At 42.3% G+C, this 21552-nt stretch overlaps 4 protein-coding genes across 6 annotated transcripts; 1 reads left to right on the top strand and 3 right to left on the bottom strand.

Annotated features, from left to right (window-relative positions):
• Nucleotides 1-1516: 1516 nt before the first annotated feature.
• Nucleotides 1517-6150, bottom strand: rxfp3 (relaxin family peptide receptor 3). Its single transcript, XM_061698881.1, has one exon. The coding sequence runs from the start codon at nucleotides 2829-2831 to the stop codon at nucleotides 1632-1634; it is 1200 nt and encodes a 399-aa protein (XP_061554865.1). The 5' UTR covers nucleotides 2832-6150; the 3' UTR covers nucleotides 1517-1631.
• A 156-nt stretch (nucleotides 6151-6306) lies between these two features.
• btc (betacellulin, epidermal growth factor family member) lies at nucleotides 6307-12163 on the bottom strand. 2 transcript variants are annotated; one of them, XM_061698882.1, is made up of 5 exons: nucleotides 11934-12163; nucleotides 11443-11550; nucleotides 9564-9678; nucleotides 8368-8514; nucleotides 6307-7330 (listed from the first exon to the last, which is right to left on the bottom strand). In XM_061698882.1, the coding sequence occupies exons 1-5, from the start codon at nucleotides 11971-11973 to the stop codon at nucleotides 7189-7191; spliced, it is 552 nt and encodes a 183-aa protein (XP_061554866.1). In that variant the 5' UTR covers nucleotides 11974-12163; the 3' UTR covers nucleotides 6307-7188. The 2 variants fall into 2 exon arrangements, with proteins under 2 accessions (XP_061554866.1, XP_061554867.1); XM_061698883.1 differs by having other exon boundaries at nucleotides 6307-7324.
• Nucleotides 12164-15217: 3054 nt separating this feature from the next.
• gng10 (guanine nucleotide binding protein (G protein), gamma 10) lies at nucleotides 15218-19635 on the bottom strand. 2 transcript variants are annotated; one of them, XM_061699304.1, is made up of 3 exons: nucleotides 19524-19635; nucleotides 17143-17389; nucleotides 15218-15679 (listed from the first exon to the last, which is right to left on the bottom strand). In XM_061699304.1, exons 2-3 carry the CDS (start codon nucleotides 17221-17223, stop codon nucleotides 15554-15556), a joined length of 207 nt encoding a protein of 68 aa, XP_061555288.1. In that variant the 5' UTR covers nucleotides 17224-17389; nucleotides 19524-19635; the 3' UTR covers nucleotides 15218-15553. The 2 variants fall into 2 exon arrangements, with proteins under 2 accessions (XP_061555288.1, XP_061555289.1); XM_061699305.1 differs by lacking the exon at nucleotides 19524-19635 and having other exon boundaries at nucleotides 17143-17496.
• Nucleotides 17112-20772, top strand: nxnl2 (nucleoredoxin like 2). Its single transcript, XM_061699303.1, has 2 exons — nucleotides 17112-18617; nucleotides 19554-20772. The coding sequence occupies exons 1-2, from the start codon at nucleotides 18316-18318 to the stop codon at nucleotides 19720-19722; spliced, it is 471 nt and encodes a 156-aa protein (XP_061555287.1). The 5' UTR covers nucleotides 17112-18315; the 3' UTR covers nucleotides 19723-20772.
• The last annotated feature ends 780 nt before the right edge of the window (nucleotides 20773-21552 follow it).

Below are 21552 nucleotides of genomic sequence, written 5' to 3'. Positions count from 1 at the left end.
GATCTGGTGGAAATTATTTTTCTCAGGGGTGGGCAAACCACCGAGCATTTTCATTTGCAAGAGTCCTGCAATATCATTATATTGTTCATGTAGCCACATTGTGCCCTAAAATGTATTTCTTTATCAAACCAATGAATCTCACAAGATTTTTTTAAATGTCCACTATTATACAGTATTGTGTTTGTTGCAATAATAGCTAGTTTTTCATAAGATTGGTTAGTGAAAATGTATTTAGTCTTTTTTAAAAGTATTTATTTAGAGTTCATTTATCTCATTAAATAATTCATTAATATAGTGTTTAATATCGAAGCGGGAAACAAAAAGGCGCAATGAAGGTGCTGTAATTTGCGCGAGGAGAGCCACTGCCACCAATGCACTTTCAGCCATTTATTGAACAGGACAAACAGTCAAACACAAATACAAAACAAGAACACGCGCAAGAAACTGTTGTAGATCACAGCTCACACCCAGTCGCTCACACGCTGGCTCACTGGCCGACCGGATTCCAGCTCCTGATGTCTCATAGGCACACATCCGACACATAACTGTTATAATATGTACAGTTTATTGTTTTATTTTGTTAATGTTGTGTTTTTATATAATACAGTTCCATTTTTCTTTATTAAAAACATATCTATACATCCATTTACTATACTGCTTATCATTAGGGTTGCGGGCAAACATGGTGGATTGCCAATTCATCTCAATGGGGAAAATTTATTTGATTTTGATTAGCATTTAAAGAGGTGCACAGGGTGGAGCTTCACTTAGCAACAGTAGCAGTTAGCAAGCTGCCGCGTAGTGTTGAACTATTTTGAATTTGTGAAAGGCTTTTGTATCAACTGATACTTCATGATGACGGAGTGGACATGTTAAACTTGCAAATATCCAACGACTCACATAATATGATGGAAATGATGAAACAAAAGTGTAAACGTATTCTGAAACTATACACTATTTCATATGGAGCCCCTAAAGGTACGGAGCCCCTAAAGGGACATGGGAGAAAAAAAGAAAGAAACTTGTTTCTCATTTGAACGAGAAACTTTCTCGTTCGAATGAGAAACTTTCTCATTCAAATGAGAAACTTTCTCGTTCGAATGAGAAACTTTCTCATTTGAATGTGAAAGGTCTGCCTGTGAGTGCTAGCTTATTGACCTGCTAACGGTAGCGGTAAGGTACGGAGCTCCTAAAGGGACATGGGGGGTAGGGGGGAAGAAACTTGTTCCTCATTCGAACGAGAAACTTCCTCATTTGAACGAGAAACTTTCTCATTCCAATGAGAAACGTTCTCTTTCGATTGAGAAAGGTTCTCATTTGAATGCGAAAGGTCGGCCTGTGAGTGCTATCTTATTTACCTACTAGCAGTAGCGGTAACGTACGGAGCTCCTAAAGGGACATGGGGTGGGGGGGGGGGGGGGAACTTGTTTCTTATTCGAGCGAGAAACTTTCTCTTTCGAATGAGAAAGTTTCTCCACCCCCCCCCCCCCCCCCCCCCATGTCCCTTTAGGGGCTCCGTAGCCGTATTGAATCAGCCCTTCATCTTTTTTTTAAACAAGCATTTCTACATTAATTTAAGTCCTTTTGCCACCTCACTGATTTGTAGCCCCCCGTGGAGGATGCCGATCCATCTACATGGCCGCCCCCGGAGGGTAGAAGACCACCGTGGCGGGCTCCTGCACGGGGGCCCCCCGGGGCGCCGCCCGCGCGTACCGGCCGCGCCCCCGCTCGTCCGCCTCGGGCTTGGTGGTGCCGGTGACGGGCCTGATGACTGTGGCGAGCGCGGGCGAGGTGATCCTGCGGAAGAGTTTCTTGAGCGCCTTGCGGAACTCGCGGCGCATCAGGCAGTAGAGCACCGGGTTGAGGCAACTGTTGGAGTGCGCCAGGCACACGGACACGGGGAACACGTATACCTGCGTGGTGTAATACTCGTAGGTGAAGTGCACCACGTTGAGCTTGATGAGGATGCCCCACGCCGTCAGAGCCTGGTTGGGCAGCCAGCACAAGAAGAAGGAGAGCACCACGATGGTGACCGATTTGGTCACCTTGGCGCGCCTCTTTGCGCTCGGCGCGTTGGCGTCGTCGCCGGCCGCCACGAAGCGTAAGAGGAGCAGGTAGCACGCGGAGATGATGGCGAGAGGAGCCACGAAGCCCAGGAGAACCTTCTGCGCGTGGTAGAGTCCCAACCAGAGCTGCGCGCTGGTGCCTTCGCTCTCCGGGAACTTAACCAAGCACAGATCCTCCTCGCCGGACACGCGCACCGTGGTGGAGAAGACGGCGTGCGGGAGCGCGGCGCAGGCGGCCGCCAGCCAGATGGAGGCGGCCACGCAGCGCGCGGCACCCCAGCGCCGCAGCGGGCGACCCCCGCGGCGGCGGCGGCCGTGCAGCGCCGACGCCAGGGAAGTGTAGCGCGCCACGCTCATGGCGGTCAGAAAGAAGACGCTGGCGTACATGTTCATGGCCGTCACGTAGGACACCGTCTTGCACATGACGCGCCCGAAGAGCCACGTGAAGTCCAGCGCGTTCTCCACCGCCCAGAAGGGCAGCGTCAGCACGAACTGGAAGTCGGTGAGCGCCAGGCTGGTGACGAACAGGTTGATGGAGGACTTCTTCCACGCGTGCTTGCTCTTCATCAGGTAGAGCACCAGCAGGTTGCCCACCAGGCCCAGCGCGCACACCAGCGCGTACACCGCCGAGATGACGATGCGCACCGCCGCGGCGCCGTCCGAGCCCGGTTCGGACCCGCAGCCGGCGGCGTGCAGGTCGGGGTCGCAGGAGCGGTTGGCGTTGGCGCTCCACGCCGAGCCCTCCTCTACCGATTCCCCGGACATTGTAATCCGACACGCACAAAGCGAAAACTAGCCCCTCCACCCACCCACACGCGTGCAAAAAGTAGTTAAAAGAGAGCTGTCATCTCCTCACGCAGCCCCAAAAAGCGTCGTGCGTCTTGACGCAGCGCTCACACTGACCTTTTCTCCTCCAACGGGGAGATACAGCATATACGTAGTCCCCACGTGCATCCCTTTACTCATGCGTAATGCTCAATCAACCAATGGAAACCAATTGCCTGGAAAGCCTGCAGAGTGCGCAGTAACCAAGTACAATTACTCGAGTACATTTTTCAGGTCCCTTTTCCCGAGTATTCATTTTCTTGATAGGAGTTCGCTCGGTGACCACGCTCGTAACATAAAACGTTTGCATCTCAAATCAGGGGTGATCAGAGTTTTTTTCATTTTAGCCCCAAAATGGGCAACAAACGCCCATGCCAGTCAGTAGCAATATTATCACACATACATGACAACAAATCTAACTTCTCTCATTCCAGTTCCAACTGGCACTGTCTCGAACCACCTGAATCGTTTCCTCGCTAGAAAAAAAATACTCCGCAAACTGCTACCAAACAACATAAACAGCAAAAAATGACAAACGTTAAACGTTACACGTTAACGTGATTGACAGGTGAAAGTTGCGTGGGGCGTTTTCAGCGCATTCAGAGGACACGGCCACAGCTTCTGAGACATGAGAGGACATCTTTATTTTTCCCAATTTTATAAACTTGGCAATTTTCTTAATCATTCAAATTTGGCATGCTTGTTAACAACACTTCTCTGCGGTGTGTCAAACTTAAAAGACATTTCAGTTTCACTTTACAGGGACTTTAAACCGTCGTAACACCGCCACATGCAGTACATGCTATTCGTTAGCCCGTCTGTGGGGTTTCCCATTATGTGTTAGCATTAAGACAAAGGCAAAGTTATGTGGTTGTTTTAAATACACAATGCGTCATACTTTTTGTTTTCTGTTTAGTTTCACAGTAAATTTCAACTGGGAGCTTGAAGTTTCTTTTTTTGAAGAATTGATATCATACAGCCCTCTTATCCCAAATTGATGCCCCCAATTCAAAAACATAAAAATCAGCCGAACGACAGCTCGCATCTCCCCAAAACCCGTAAGTCGGATCGCTCGTATCTCAAGGCACTACTGAATATTTGCTTTCAAAAGTAGGGAATAAATGTAAAAAAGTCATCAAATAAGCAAGAGATACCTGAAGAATTTAAGTACAGTCACAAATATTTGTACTAGTTGCTTCCCACCCCTGACCATATACAGTAGTGGCAGTGATGATGTCATATTTTCCTACATATGCAGCATAAATTGCATGCATGCTATCGATCCACGGCGGTTGCATCCTCATAATCCATTTCCTATGCTTCCCACTGTGATTCTCCAGGATAAGCAACGACACGTCTCGCTTTCCCCAGCCTCCTGCCGCTTGCATGCCTGTGATAAAGGAGCGGTGCATGGCGCTTTGGTGAGTGCTGTAATTATGCCACAAAATTGATGTGACAATAATAAATAATGAAAGTGAGGTTGCATGCAGAGACTCCAACAAATTGAATACTGAGGAAGTAAACCATCCACGGCAGTGTATTATGAATCAATTGCTAAATTGTTTCACCTACAGGATATATGGTTCATATCTCTTCGTGTCAAGAAATCACATATTGTAGTTTTCACATTTCTAGTTTTTAAATATGCGTGCGACTGCGAGCCGCTTGGGAGAGGCAGATGACCGCCCCACACAAAGTTTTTATAAATTCACCCAAAATTCTGAGGGGGAAATATGCTACTGAAGTTGCACAAGATGTAAAAGTAGGTTCATTTGGGATTCAATTAATGGTTATATCGCGTATTTGGATTAAAAAAGATTAACATTATATTTATACAGTGTATTCTGGTCATGAAAACAAAAAGTCTCGTAGTAGCCGAGTGGCATCGCTAGGCCTATTTTAGGGGGGGCTGAAACACCCCCCTAAAATTATTTGGTAGTATATGTTAATGGAGAAGTTCCATTGTCTTAGCCCCCCAAATACCGATCCCCCTCCCTCCTAATTTTAGTATTACTCATATACTACAGTAACAGGGTTGCAAGTACCTGTAACAGTGTTGCAAAACAATGCTTATGAGCATTGCTCATGAGTACAAGTTAGACGTGGTAACTGTTATGCTATCTGTATGATTTAAAAAAATATATCATAATAATAATGTATTTTACTGAAAAATATGAGTAACAAGGTTGCATTGGTTTGAGTGATACACTTAAAAATAGAAAAGAGGACTTCGCTTAGCTCTACTCATGGTCAGGGCAGTTAGCTTGATGATGTCTTTTCTGCTGAGTCATGTAATCCACTTTCTTTTTTCCTCTTCCTCTAGATGGCTAAAAAGGTTTTAGTGTCATGGGACATTTTCTACTATTTAAAATATGTCTGATAAATAAAATATTTTTCACAATTACAAGGAAGACATAAAATCATACCAAAAAAAAAAAAAAAGCTGATATCAATCTTATTTTTTCTGATATATTTGTTATGTGTTGGTCCTCAAGAGGGAGCGATAAGAGAAAAAAAATCCGTTTAGGGGGTGAGTCGAGTAGAAAATGTCCTCTTAATTCTGGAATGACCCATGGCTGTTTGTATGGGGCTCTTTGCTGACCTCTAGTGCCAGCATCGTGTACTTAAAGGGGTCACAATGATGGAAAAAGTATGCATATTTTTGCAGTATTAAAATCTCACGGCACAACACCAAACAAAAATAAGTATGATTGGATAATCTTGGATATTTTTTCACAGCACATTCCACAATCTATCATTTTGGCGGCTCTGTGTGACTACTTCCTGGAAGTTGCTTTCACTAATTGTATTCTCTTTTTTTCCCCCTTACTGACAAACACGTCACAATGTGCGTATGTGTGTCGCAGGGCCTGCTATCTGCTCCTATCAGAGCTGCAGCAGACACACCCCTGGTAAAGAAACTCAGCATTCCGCAGCCCAGTGGTGACACACACAGGTCACCTGGAATTAGGTCAACGGTCATAGTGTGCCAAGGAGGCCATCGATTAATCATTTAGTAACCCAATATGGGTTTTGTCTCTATGGTGTAACTATACATTGACATCAGACCCAATTAGTCAGGGTGCTGTTTGGAGAAATCTGGAAATATCAGTTTGTTGCTGTCACCCTGTTATTTACACGCTGGACCTGTTGCCAGCCAATCACCAGCCAATTTTGTTGTGCAAATGTGATACCTTGCTGTCAACAGTGCAGGAATTTGTCAACGCCTGTGGCATCACGCTGCTAATTGCAGCTGGTAATATTACAACATACCATCACAATACTGTATCCACTTCATTGTCTTTGTACACAATCTGCCGGCATGTCGGAAAAACACACACAGCACAGTCACGCCAGACGCAAAATTAATTTGCGCTGTTTTATGGTGTATTTTATGAGAGTTAAAATAAAAATATGACACATATACAGTTTAATGGACGCAAATTAGACTTAAATAAATGCGAGCAGGCTTCACCAACAGCAGACAACTTTCTCCTCCGTCACACACTGGCTGGGTTGTTCGGGCCCGGAAGCTGCCTGTGTCCAAATATACACTAACAAGTCCTCCTTGTCCTCCTCCTTTGGATTTTAGAGTCCACAATCTTTTACAAACACAACCCCCCCCCCCCCCCCCCCCCCCCAAAAAAATAAACATGTCATGTGGTGTAACACTTAAATAGAAACCATAAATGGTTTTACAAAATATTCAACCTGCATTTAAGGTTAGTGTTTAGTGTTTGACTTTAGATTTACGGTATCGGGACTTGGATAGGCTTAGCGTTCGTGTTAAAGTTTAGGGTTATGGAAAGGTAAAGCGTGGGTATAGGAATTGGTCGAACATCTTATTGGTTGCCAAGGACCTTTTTGCATTCCTAATGTTGACCAATAACTATATCCTTGGTACAGTTCAAAGGATACGCAGGAAGGTGCTGTGGATAAAGTGAAATGATGGAAAATATTGATTTTGCGGCACAACAATCCACAGTTGGCGGCTCTCAAGAGGACATAACCGTCAGTAGCTCCTCAACAAGTACAGCGTGTTCCAGTGAACGATAATCTCTGGCTTGTCGTTATCATAAATCGAACAAAGTATCTTCTTGGTTCTCTACCTCAAGGACTCTGGTTTGTTTAGGCTTCCTGTTTGATGTCTTCGAGCATGTACAGAAATGTCTCCCCATTAGGAAGGATTCAGTTCTGACCAGCCCAGAGGGACGGACCTCGATCGGTACCCCTCTGCATCCGACAGGACAACATCTGAAGTGTCCTCAGACACATAAGCCACGCACAAACACTGCTGTCATACGTCATTGTAGTTTAAAGGCTCCACTGAGTCTGGTGTTACGGGATGTGCATGCGTATCCATCATATGGAGTTTCTCCATCCCGTTCCTTGGTTCCTCCCGCTGCCGTCCCCTCTTCCGGCAAATTCTGAACCTGCGACTGACAGGAAACAATGTTTTAACATTTAATACCAAATGAATAAACGCCTCAGTGGGTGCACGTTAGCTAGCTAGAGTTAGCTACACTTGGCTGGAGTGAGATCCTCTAAAACGTAATGCAAATGCAAAACTTTAAAGCTAATGCTAGGTCTGTCCGTAGTACTTATCCCGAAAAAATTAAACTAACCCTAATCCTCAGCCCTAAATCTTAAACCTTACCCTAAACTCAAAACCTTAATTAACCCTAGCTCTCAATCGTAAATCTTAAAGCAAACCCTAGTCTCTCAGACTAAACCTTAAGGCTAACTCTTTGCCTTTGTCCCTAAGCTTAAGCCTTAAGGCAAACACCGACCATAGCCCCTAACCTTAAGTCTTAAGGCTTCCCCTAGTCCCTCACACCAAACCTCAAAGCTAACCTTAGTGGCATAAGTTTAAGGCTAACCATACTCTCTAAACTTAAACCTCAAAGCTAACCCTAGTCCCTACCCCTAAACCGTAAGGCAGACCTTAAACATATAGTGCTGAACCTTCAACCTGAAGACTAACCCTAACCCGAGTTCTTAACCTTACAGCTAACCGTCCAGTGATTCAAAATGCAAAAATAAACTCCCTTTATCTGCACCTTTATTAGACGTGATCGTTAACAATCGTGGACCTGGCTGCTAAACTAGTCAGTTCACTGAGGATTGGAAATTCCTGTATCAACAGCTTTATCTAGAGGCCAGAAAGATTCTATGGCTTCTTCTTTGCAACACATGTCAGCCCTCTGCAAAGTTTTGTGCAAATTTGTTGTCTCGTGTATGCTCAATAGCTTTAACAAGCTAACCAGCAAAGGGCAATCAAAACAATCTCTCACGTCTTTGCGCTTTCACGTTTGGAGTAGGTAATAAAATGGTAGATAAACAAGGAGATAAACAATAAGGAGCGGCAGTTTCGATTTTCCAAAAGGGTTGCCCATAAACTGTGACAACCGAAACTTCTAAATCTAGATCCATCCAACAAGTTGTAAAACCAAGTATCCTATCACCAGACACTCACTGTGAACAGACAAAGATGAACACAATGAGAAGAAGGAGGACCACGAGTGCCGCAATGACGCAGATGATGATCATCTGATGCCTCTCTCCTCTCCGCCAGTCCAGGTCCACGTACTCACATCTGGAGCCAATGTAGCCACGCTGACACCTGGAGGAGCACAAGACCCTTAGAAGTTAGAAATTGTCTCATAACAAGCGACAACATTGAGAAAGGCAGTCAGTCAAGCACAGACCTCCACCAAGGTTAAACCCTTCACAAATGTTTCTTAAAAAATGTCTATATCACATATTTTGACCTATTGTGGGTGGGTCTGGAATGTATCCCACATGACAAACGGGGTTTCACTGTATATTTTAGCACGTCACTTCCTGGTTCACGCAGCATGGCAGAGAACTACGGGATCATACCAATAGTGACGAATCTGCGTTAACTAGTAAGCAGCCTTCTTTTTAGTTCATAGTTAGACATACAGCACTGTTCCATCGAGACACTAGGGCCAACCATCCATCCATCCATTTTCTCTACCGCTTATCCTCATTAGGGTCACAGGCCGCTGGAGCCTATCTCAGCTATTTCCGGGCGGGAGGCGGGTTACACCCTGAACAGGTCGCCAACCAATCGCGGGGCACATAGAATCAAACAGCCATTCGCACTCACATTCACACCTACAGGCAATTTAGAGTCTTTAATCAACCTACCACGCATGTTTTTGGGATGTGGGAGGAAACCGGAGTGCCCGGAGAATTTTTTTTATGTAACCCGGCAAACTGGCAAACAGCAGTCAAAACAATACCTCTTAGGTGGGAGTTACACTGGATGGTTCAAGTGACACAATTACAATTGTTTTGTTCTCAAGTGACACAATTGGGATTCACGTCATAACAACGTGAATTTAAAAAAAACTGCATGGAATCAGCTATCTTCAGATTGGAATCGGGCCTCTTCCAAATTTAGATAAAAAGATGTATCGGACATCTGCTAATGCAATGGATTTACCCCGCCAATGCCAGTTCTTCCATGTGTTCCCTGAATGTAAACACATCCGTATGTGTCACTTGAAATGTACATGGAAATAAAAATCGGATACTGTATAGACATTGAATTAGAATCGAGCACTTGGACCTGCAGTGAAAATCCAGCCTGATTTCACTTTCCAATCTATTATCTCCGACCTTTATGAACAATCTCTTTCTCACCTGCAGGACGGCGCCTTCTGATCTTTAATAAAGCGACACTCCCCGTGGATGCAGTAGTGGTAGAATTCTTGTGGACATTTGGTGAAGTGTCCATTCCACTGTCCCGTACTGGGTACTGGAAATGACAACGTGTGATTTGTTGAGATTAGTGGTTGGTGTATTTTGGGACTTTTTTTTTTTTTTTTTGTACAAATGCATGCTTCCAACAAAGCAATTTATCTTATACAGAGATTGTTTTCCCTTATTATGCAAGTTAGGAGGGAAGCTACTTTGTGTGTATTTTTCCCCCCGGTGTGCCAGCTATCAAACAGGTACTGCAGTAAAACGGTACTGCAAGAGTTGAATCAGTACTTCTACTTTTACCAGTCTTTTTGTACAAGTATCTGTACTTTTACTAAGGTACAGAGTGTGAGTACTTTTCCCACCCCTTCCCAAGGGACCTCATTTGCACACTCCTGCTGCTACCCAACGTTGTCAGCTGGACTCCATTGACTTCAAAGCTCACCTTCTGTTATGAACCGACCGTATAAATAGACTGCAATATGATCCGGGGGGATGGGGGGTGTATTAGTGCCGCAAAAAGCATGGCGTGGTCAAACATTCAATAAGCACGCACGTCGTTTACTGCGTGAAACATGTCCTCAGCCATTAAAGATCACAACACACACACACATACGGCATTTCGTCTTCTTGGGCCACTATCTTTATCAGAATCATCTTTATTTGCCAAGTATGTCCAAAAAACACACAAGGAATTTGTCTCCGGTAGTTGGAGCCGCTCTAGTACGACAACAGACACTCAATCTTTATGACATTTTCCCACAAGATTACCTTTGGAAGTTGGCTCATATAACAATGCAGCGGCATCGATGAGAGAGTTTCATTGAGAGCAGACACGAAAGGAGCATATCCACTTACTGAGTTTCAAGGGGCCATTGAAAACTTGCTGCTTTCTCTCGTACACTCGTTTTGGCTTAGATAAGTTAACCTTATTTTAGCTTGGTTATTTTATCGTATCATAGTTTAGCTAATCTTTGTTTGGGTTTAACATTTTGGATTGGTTAAGTTTAGCTTTTTTTTTTTTTTTTTTTTTTTAGGCGGGCTTGTTTTAGTTTGTTTTATTTTATCTTACAGCTCATCTTACCTCAGTTTTTTTTTAAATACTGAGTTTGTCTCCAGGTAGATAATTTTAGCTAGGTTTAGTTTAGCTTATCTTGGTTTGGTTTATCTTGGTAATTGGTACTTAGCTTGACTTAGTTCACTTTTGTTCATCATGCTTAGTTTAGTTTGTCTTAGTTTAATTTAGCTATTGCATCTTAGCTTGGCTTGGTTGACTTATTTTTAGCCTGGCTTAGTTTAACTCATCTTGGCTTAGTTTATAGTAGTTTACTGGTATTTTATTTTACCCTGACTATGCCACTTAGTATAGCTTGTCTAAGTAATCTTACTTTAGCTTTTCTTAGTTTAGTTCAGCTTTCTTAGTTTAGCTTGGATACATTGAACTTATGTTAGCTTGGCTTTTTAAAAAAAATCTAATTTTAGCTCATTTGAGTTTAGCTTGGATAAGTTTGTCTTACTTTAGCTTGATTCTGTTTCGCTAATCTTAGGTTATTCCGCGTCGTTTTGTTTAGTTTCAACTTATCTTTGCATATTTTAGTTTAGCGAGTCTTAGCTTCATTTAGCTTGGCTTTATTGGGCTCATCTCATCGTATTTTAGCTTATCATCGTTTAGCGTTTCATAACTTTGTGTATCTCATTTGGCTTACTTTATTTCATCTCGTCTTAGTTTAGAAGGCGAGGGACCTAAAGCAGCGCAAAGCTGTGCCAATGTGACAGTGCAATTTATTTTTTCACCTCCCACCCTTTCCAGCTAATCTACCTGTGCAGTTGCCTCTGTTGCCATGGCGATGGCAGGGGGCCTCCGTTTGATTGACAGCTTCACTGGTGTCGTTCCAGCCGGCCAAGGACCATTCGCACAAGGCCAGCCCTGCGGGTACGACACACGCACGCACACGCACGTGTTGACAGCATCATTTCACATTTTATCACATTGCACCTGTTGTGTTGTGTGTGCTGCTGCTGACGATCATGCCTTTCTCTGGAATAGTTTTGAAATTCATCGGAGTGTGAGTGAGTGAGTGAGTGAGTGAGTGAGTGAGTGAGTGAGTGTGTGTGTGTGTGTGTGTGTGTGTGTGTGTGTGTGTGTGTGTGTTGACTATCACAGTTGCTTAATGGCCTGCTGGCTACCTTTTAAACATTTACCAAGCCCACGTTTATTTTTACGCTTCGCCTTTTTAAAACATGAACAATTATGAAAAATAGGAATAAAAAATGGAATTGATTGGTAAAATAGAGGAACATAGCTCGTACCTGTTAGTATTCCCACATAGATTCCATACACCTTGGCCATGACGTCCTCGCTTGAGCCAGAGTTGTCATCGGGTGTTTGAAATTTCAATCCAGGCTTTGGGAATTCCGAGGAAGCACAAAAAGCCACCCCGGTAGTTAGCAGCGTTCCTCATTTAGGGAATGTGTGGCCTTGGAACCCGATCAGGCCTGAGTGCGTGCGTTTCCTGCGTGTGCGTGCTGTACTCACTGTGTTGTGAGGGCAGCAGAGAAAGGGGCGTCAACTGAAACCCGACACGCCCACTTGGGTTCACCGCCCACCGCATTGAGAATCGAGTGGCAGGTGCGCTTGCTTTTGTTGTCATTCCAAAAATATATAAATTAATAAGTAAATAAATAAAAGTCCCCACCAAAGAAAGTAATAGAAACAATCAGAAAAACATTTGATGACTGTACCTAGATGAAAGAATCAATTCTGATCCCCAAAAACATTCCACCGGCCTGTAGGCAGTTATGAATGAGCACCATGAATTTTGCATTGCAACACCCATTGAAAAAGTTGCCGTTTATTGCAGTCCAGTGAAAAGCATGCATCTCCAAATTTATTTTATTTGGATCTTAAACATGAGTAAATAATTCTGACCCCCTCCCACCCCCCCCAAAAAAAAAAACAACTTTCGCAGGCCTTTAGGCCATTTAAAATTGAGCCCCATGAAGTCTGCCGAGCAACAAGCAAAAAACTCAAACATAATTTGGAGATACATGCTTTTTCTCTGTCAGCACCACTTAATTCAGGTCTCAATTGAAAGAGCCAGAGCATGACTGGGATATTGTCGATGTCCAATGAAAAGCTTGTATTCCCTAATTTTCTGAGTTTTTCTTTTGGATTCTTCATTTGTTGCAAAAGGCAGAACCTTTTCTATCACAAGCAGAATACACAAGTGGAGTTAATCCTTTTTGAAATATCGCAATATTTGAGGCCACAGAATCACTGCATATCTTCCCGCCAGTCAGCAAAGAAAGGTTACATTCAAAAGAAAGTTATAATTAGGGGGCGGCCGGGGTCAGGTGGTAGAGTGGTCTTTTCCAGACCCGAAGGTTGTGGGTTCGACGCTCAGCCCTTGTGACCACGTCGAAGTATCCTTGAGCAAGATACTGAAATGTGAAACTGTATGGATTGATGATATTATTTATATATTTGTTTACAGTGTTTGTGTTGGAGTATAAAATGATTAAAAGGAAGACTGAAGATAACCAGTAAAACTAATCATTTCAACTGACGTGGCATTATATATACAATGACACTATCAGTAGATGAATGAGAAGACAGTGGTAGAAAAAAAAAGATGTACATGGGAAGAAGCCCATTTACTATAATTGAATCAATTTTTTTAAAAATTCTATACAAAACGTTTATACCCTCAATATAATTATTAAAAATACAAATGTTGACAAAGTATTCAAGTGAATGGAGTAAAAGGGATAGAACTCGGTCAAATCAATGATTATGTGCTTATTGACCAGCAGATGGCGTTATTTCTGCTCATGTTACTGAAATACTGCTTCACATTCAGATTTTGCTATGAATCGGATCAATCATATTAGTAGTGACCCTATTTAAAGTTTTTAAAAAATACTATCACCACGATAGGAAGATTATAACAAAGATTGTGAGTACTGTTCGTTTATTCTAAATGTTCTAACCCTAACCCCTAATCCTAACCCTAACCCAACATTATGATTTTTTTTTTTAAATATAGATTTTGTATTAAAATAGTAATTATAGATTATATAAACGTAGGTTTCTCATTAAGGAAGGGGGAAGTGTTGAAGTAGTAGGTGAGGTGACCAAATGAGTAAAAGAGGATAAGCGACTAATCGCTTTTAAACTTTAGCCCCATTGTTTCTCTAAAAGCAGCTACACAATATACAAAAACAAACGTAATATAACGTAATATCCAGGTAGCATGGAAAATTGTGATTAAAAAAAGCATTAACTTCCATAACTTTCTTCCTACTTGCAAATTGAGATGAAGTGTTCTGAGAATGTTTGGAGCGTTGAACAGGAAGAGCCAGTTTCCTTTCTCGCTCTCTGTGTCTGGCTGCGCGCCCAATTTAGCTCAAGCATCAGGAAGCGACGATTCCATGACATTGTGACCGCTCGTTTAAGGCCTGCATCCGAGCAACATCGGCAAAATAAACATCCTCGTAAGAGTTTCGGTGATACTTGATTCGGGCTGTGTCGAGCTTGTAAATATCGTCTTTATTTAAGACAATGAAGCGCTTGTATGTCCCAGTTTTGTCCCAAACTTTTCACTGGTCTTTTTTTTTTTTTTTGGGGGGGGGGGGGGGGCATAGGGGGGCTCCGAGAATTCTGCCCAGCAACAAGAATCGAAGTGAAAAACTCTTCTTTTCTCAACACTACCAGAGTTGCATCTCAGTTCAAACAGCCAAGTGAAAAAAATGTTGCTGTCTAATGTATCGCACAATTTTTTCAGTTTCTTTGCTTGTTGCTGGGCAGAATTTATGGGGCTCAATCACAAGTATCGGACTGTGATTATTTTTTCCCCCCCTAACTCATTCCACTCCAATGAAAAGCATTCATCTCCAAATTGGGTTTCTTTTTATTCTAAGTATGATTTAGAAAAAAATATTTAAAAAAAAAATGTGTCACAAGGCTACAGGGCAGGCACGACTGAGCCCCATTAATTCTGCCAAGCAACAAGCAAATACTCCATATGAAAAACTACAAATTTGGAAATCGATGATTTTCATTTGACTGCCACAAATGCCAAATTTGTCACAGCCCTCTGGGGCAGTTATGCTTGCGCCCTGATTCTGCCTAACAAGCGGATAATGCAAGCCAAAACAACACAATTTGAAGATACATGATTTTCTCAACACTGCCTAAATCAGCTCTCAATTCAAACAGCCTAGTGACTACAATATTGTAGCAGTCCAATGAAAAAATGTATATCCACAATTACTTTGTTTTTATCCAAAACATGAAGAAGAAAAAACACGTCTCATAGGCCTATATAGTGCAGTTACATTTGGGCCCCATAAATTCTGCTTAGCAACAATCAATGAATCCACTGAATTGTACTGACTACCTGCAACGACTGGCAAATTTGTCACAGGAATTTGGGACAGTCACTTGGATTATTCACCTGTTGCTAGGCAGAATTTAAACTACAATTCTACATCTGACATTCATTGCAGTCTAATGAAAAGTTCTGTATGTCTCTCCAAATTGTTTCCCACCCATCCCCCACGCCCCAAAAATGAGGAGGAAAATATCAGACGATAGGGCAGTTATAATTAAGCACTGTGAATTCTGCCTAGCAACAGTCCTTGTGACTAAAACTCGTGCAAGCATCTCCCATCATTATAGAATATTAAGAGTGAATGCAAAATTTTCACACAAAAAATGTCACTCACAAAATATTTATGTACTTTGTGGTTATTTTATATTTTTAAAAACAGTATACAATCTTGACACATCGCCCTGTTTCTCGTTTGCATTCGTTCTGCTGCTGCAAAAGGGGCAGAGGGTTTTTTTTGTTTGTTTTTTGTTTTTTAAGATTCCAACTGTGACGCTTCCAATGTAGCATGAGTGAACGACGTTCCTCTCGCAGCGGCCGTCACACCACCGCGCAGGATCGTGGCTCCCGGAAGGGGTTGCTTCCTGCGGGGACGCCCACCAGCAGAGCGTCCCTGCCTGCGTTCTGCAGACAGAAGTGCTGCAGCTCTGCAGCCGCCTGTGACACCTGCATTTATAGTATTTATATGAATTCATATTCACACCATACATTGTTATAGGCTATAGTCTGCTTATTATAGTCGCAATAGGTGAATACCCCTCCAACATGCTTTAAACACATTTAAACTGAGTAAAACACTTTCTAAGCACCCTTTTTTTTCACCCTTTAACATAGCAAGAGAAGTGTTTGTATTCTTTGTTTGTTGCTATAAAGTATTTGGCTTGCAAATTTGAATGAAAAAGACACATTTTAGGTATTTTTGTTGTTTTTAACTTTTTTTTTTTGTCATTAAAACTGGCCTATGGGGCAGTTGTGAGTTGCCTCTATGAATTCTGCTTAGCAACAAGCAACCCAAGCAAATCTGTTGATCTGCATGGCTGTGTCTATAGGTAACATTTTTCTTTTATTATAAAGTTATATATTGATTGTTTATGCATACACCAACAAAAATACAGTTCCTCCGTGTTTCAGACGGAGACGGAATATTGAAATGGTCACTTTTTTTTCCGCACTTACATGACAATTAACGTTGCTAAAATGACAATTAACGTTGCTAAAATGCTCCTTAAAACATTACATGTCCAGCATTTAAGCCATTTATTGAACTGCCATCTTAGCGAGCACGCAGGCCTAGAAACGTTACATTACATCATTAGAATTGTACGAATTAATTGCTTATTGCAAGGCAGAATTCAGAGGACTGACTTCTAGCTGCCTCATAGGCCCATTAGCGTGGAAAAAAAAAAAAAAGACATCTGAATTTTGTGAGTTTTTTGGAGTATTGAATAAAAAGGTAACAAAATAATAATAATAATAATAATAAACATTTGGAGAAACGTTTTTCATTGGACAGTGTATTCCGCCTAGTAACAGGCAAAGAGTCCAAGCAACTGTGTATGCTAGCTAGCTAACATTTCATTAGTCGTGACAATGAAAGATGTGAAAATTTCATATATACTGTTTCATTTTGTTTTATTCTTTATTTTTCTCAAGCTGCTGTGTCTCCCAAAGTCCTGAAAACCACTTGATTATTGTATTTATATTGGTAGTTTGATTTATGAGTGCCCCAATTTAAAAGTTTGTTGAGTTACGAGCTGTTAACATGATTTTTTTTGCTTTGTGTTTCGAGCCAAATTTAGATTACGAGTGAGCTTCAGATCCGCCACCGCGAGAGTCGAGTGAAAACTGCAACACCCCCGCATGTGGGCAAGGAGAGCCATAGCCGCCAATGCACTTTCAGCCATTTATTTAACGGCACAAACAGTCCAAACACAGAACAACAAAATCCTCACAGAATACATTAAACTTCTAAGTCACGACACCAATGTCCACTATGATGAAAGTATGACCCCACTTGGAAAAATCTATCCATTTTGCCTTTTTTTAAATAGTTTTTTTTCTCTCTATTTTTCCCCATGCCGCTGCACCTCTTACAATGTCCTTTATAGATGTGGTTTCTCTTTCCTTACCTTGATCCTCTCCACGCTGGCCTCCAGCTTCAGCTGCTCCACCAGTCGTCGCATGCTGGATATACTGGAATTGGAGGTCATGATGTTGAAATGCTTCGAGAGAGCGAGCAGCTCCTAGGGAAAAGGTCCAGTCAGTCGTCCGTCACAGCACTGGACTCCTCAAATGGGAAGCAATGGGAAGGAAGGAAGGAAGGAAGGAAGAGTGGGTCGGCTCGGTTCTTTCCAAGTGACCTCACGGTCCATTAGGCTGCGAGGGAAGGATAAAGACAAGCAATGTGGTAAGGCAGCTGTGTTTTTATTTTGCAAATATGCAGATGTCTTGTTTAGTTTCTAATTTCATTGTCATAACAAAACAAAACAAAATATATTCAAAGGTCTTAATAACACACTTTTTGCTTTTAAAGCAGGAATCTTGAAAGAAAACTTTACTTCCACCTAGCGGATAAAGGGCTTTACTGCGCAAATTGCTTTGAACATTGAAATACTCTGCGACTGTCTATAGTACTGTACTGTAGTAGCTTCAAAGACCAAACCATTAAAAAAAATTAAAGTGTTTTTTATTCATATAAATATGTACACCTATATATACTGTACTTATATTTTAGAAAGGGGTGACGATATAATACATTACAGAAGGTGTTTTTTTTCTTTTAAAAAAATGGACTGTTAAATAATACAAAAGGATATATTTTAATTGAAATGTTCGTGTGTGATTATGATGGGGTCTCGTCTTCCACCCCATTTTTAACCTGTCCTGTTCGGCTGTTAAAGCAAGTAGAATGGAGACTCTGTATCCCTTTTATGTCGGAACAGTTTCACTGTGCCACAGTGGGGTTTATGATACTACCACTGTGGTTTTTTTGTATTATGATTATTGAAATTTTCAGTCGAACAGAAGGTTTTAAAGGGGCGTGACAGAAACTAAAGGAAATGACAGGCCTCGAAACGTCGACAATGCTAAAGTACCGACGCTTTGACTCTGCATTTGAATGCATCTTCATTCTAAAACCACGTGGTTATGTGATGACGTGAATGCTCGGCTAAGCTCCCATTGGTCGATAGGCGATTAAGGTGGCTGGTTAAAGAGATAAACATGACGGCGAAGCTCCTCGTTCCTCTAATGTTTCAAAGTACATAAAAGAAAGGAAAAGGGTGCGCGTTTGAAAAGCAGCCATGGTGGAAGTGTTCGCCGGCCGCACTCTGCTCAACAAAGACGGCGACTTGGTGGAGCCAGAAGAGGCGCTGAGGAACAAGGTGGTGGGCATCTACTTCTCGGCCGGTTGGTGCCCGCCGTGCCGCGACTTCACGCCGGTGCTGTGCGACTTTTACACGGAGCTGGTGGAGGAGGGCGAGCCCCCCGCGCAGTTTGAGGTGGTCTTCGTCTCGTCGGACAAGACCACCGAGGACATGGTGGAGTACTACCACGACATGCACGGCGACTGGTTGGCTCTGCCTTGGACGGACGACTACAAGCAGTCAGTATCAAACACACGCCAATAACATCACCCTGAGGTAGAGGCTCATTTACAAGTTGCTTTTTATTTGGCTTTAACGTCTGCTGAAAGGTTTATGGAGGTCACCCCCCCCCCCCCCCCCCCCCCCACACACACACACACACACACTCCCTCTCTAGCTCTTAATCCTAAACTGAAGAGCTGACTGTAAATCCCTCGCTCATGTGCAGCCATTATTTACACATTGTTTATCTAGCCCCCAAATATATTTGCCATTATTTACACACACTTCTCTCTTCTTTTTTTCTTCACATGGACCCAAATTACAGTTAAACATTTGTCATTGTGTTTCCCAAACTTTCAATTAGCCCCACTCAGGACAGACTCTCCTGTTGTATTGTGGGTCATACATGAATTTATTACAATTTCTTGGAGCATTTTTAAAGATGACCCGAGACCCAAAATAGCCCCTGACTCCAAGGAAACCCACGTTAGTAAGTAACTAAAATTCCAGAGAATGCACCCCTATACTATCGATGGCATAAGGAAAAATAACTTTAACATTAACTCGTTTCGACTGGAGCTCATTTGGGTGAATTGCTCATAGTATGAGCCCTGGAATTCACACAAAATGGCTGCTTCAAGCCAAAATGACTCACTTTCTGTTCAATTTCAGGCATGTGTCTTTTCGACATGATTTCATGCGTCCTGTCATGCTCGACATGTCCACCAAATTTGGATCAGTTGATGTTAAGTTATCCATATTTTACTGAGCGACCAGAACACAGAGACATGTACTACTTTGCTATGTCACAATAAGTTTCATTTCCTGTTCTGTAGTTACCGTCACACTTTTCCCCTGTGCTGTTACAAAAAGGCAACAAAAAAGTAAACCACACATGTGGAGTTAGTCCATAAGATGCTCACTGAGCCATGTTGTTCTTTTCTTCGGCGCAGCGAGTTGAAGAAGCGCTACAACATCACGGCCGTGCCCAAGCTGGTGATTGTGAAAGAGAACGGCCACGTGATCACAGACAAGGGCCGCAAGCAGATCCGAGACAGGGGCCTGACCTGCTTCCGGACCTGGCTGGAAGCTGCTGAGATCTTCCAGAACTTTAAAGGCTAGAAAACAACAATAACAACAACAACGTGAAGAAGTATGACATGTTGAACCGCCTTTTCAGACGCCACTAAGAAGCTTGAATGCACTTCAATCAGGGGTGTCCAAAGTCTGCATATTGTAATAATAAAATTAAACACGGGCCACATCAAAAGTTTAGCTACTTAGCATTCAGTGACCTACAACATATTGAATTGATTTGAGCAGGTTTCATATAGACACAGTGAAGTGGGCTGCCCTCTTACTTCCCTCTTTCCTGTATGTGGCCCTCAATAGTTTGGACATCCCGGGTGTAGATGGTGGTATAATGTACATATTTATTTTTATAAAAAATAATTTAACTCATTCACTGCCAGCCTTCCCAGTTAACATGGCTATTTGACTTCTAAAGCCGTCAATGGGAGTGAATGTGTTACTAAACCTGTCTGCACAAAGATAACACTCACTTTTGAGGGACACAACAACTGCACTCAGAGCTGTTTCTAAATTTATGCTCTACTTGTTACGGGCAGCACGGTGAACTAGTGGTTAGCATACAAGCCTTACTGTTCTTTTTTGGGGGTTTGAATGTCAGCGAAGTTTGCATGTTTTTCATGTGGTTGAGTGAGGTTTCTTCCCACGTTCCAAAATTATGTACTCTGAATCATTCATTCTGTATAGCGTGAAAGCGGATGTGAATGCGTTTGTCGATAGGTGCACTGCGATTGGCTGGCGAGCAGTTCAGGGTAGGCTCACTTGCGACCATAATGAGCACTATAGACAATGGATGGTTGTTGAGCTACATGAGAGGGACAGAATATTAGGAACAGCTCTGCAAATCATGATAACAAACCTATTGTTGCGTTAATACCTCTCTGTCAAAGTGAGCTTTTGCATGTTTTTTACAAGCAAATATTGGTATAAAAGAGGCTGAAAAGATTGTAGCAGTCTAATCCTATGCATTTTGAGAGGAACCTCAGGCAGAACTTCTGTGCTAGATGTCATTTTTGGTATATACCCCTTCATCCAACTACTTTTTATATAATGTTTTCATGCATTAATAAAATTATATTCTAAGGTCCTTATCTGTTTTGTGTGTGTGTGTGTGTGTGTGTGTGTGTTTAAGGAGTCTGTGGGGATGTCTAACATACAAATAATGGATTCCCCATAGTCTCATTAAGACACACACACATACACATGTTTACTTCATACAGGCTCATTCTAGTGGTAATTACATCCAATGTGTGTGTGTGTCTGTGTGTGTTGACATTGCTGTTGTCACTCTGAGCATCCAACGAGAGTGACAAGTCAGTATAGGCCTTGCTCTCCGTGATGGCCTCTGTGGATTTATTTTAAATACAGCACAGTCTCCAGAGGACTCTTTAAAACAGCTTCCTACATCTGACAGTGCACTACGAGTCACTTCAAACTGCTTACGTTTCCTGAGGACTACCAGGATCTACTGTCACTCTAGTAGTCATTTCAAACTGCTCTAAATTGCAAGAAGACTCTGCATCATTTGCACAATTGTCACTATATCATCATAACCGCATTACCGGTAACCTTCCATTGCTCAATGACTCTGTAGTATGTTTTTGTCTCAAAAGTCTGTAGTATGTTTTTATGTCTCAAAAGTATTTTTTTGTCGCAATGGCTGTTGTCGTACCAGCGCGGTTTCAACTAACGGAGACAAATTACATACTTCGCACATAAAAATCATTATGAATTTGATGCTGTGTGTAATGAAGCATAAGAGAGCATGTAAAATCCTGCTAGGAGGGTCCTAAGTCATCAGTATAGTCAATATATCTGGACGGCAAGAAAACCAAAAGACCAAGGATGCCGGTGCTGCATACG

This window comes from Phycodurus eques, chromosome 15, assembly GCF_024500275.1.
Source record: "Phycodurus eques isolate BA_2022a chromosome 15, UOR_Pequ_1.1, whole genome shotgun sequence".
Classification (NCBI taxonomy): Eukaryota; Metazoa; Chordata; class Actinopteri; order Syngnathiformes; family Syngnathidae; genus Phycodurus; species Phycodurus eques.
Note: the sequence above shows the minus strand (reverse complement) of the source record. Positions and strands in the feature narration are given on the sequence as shown.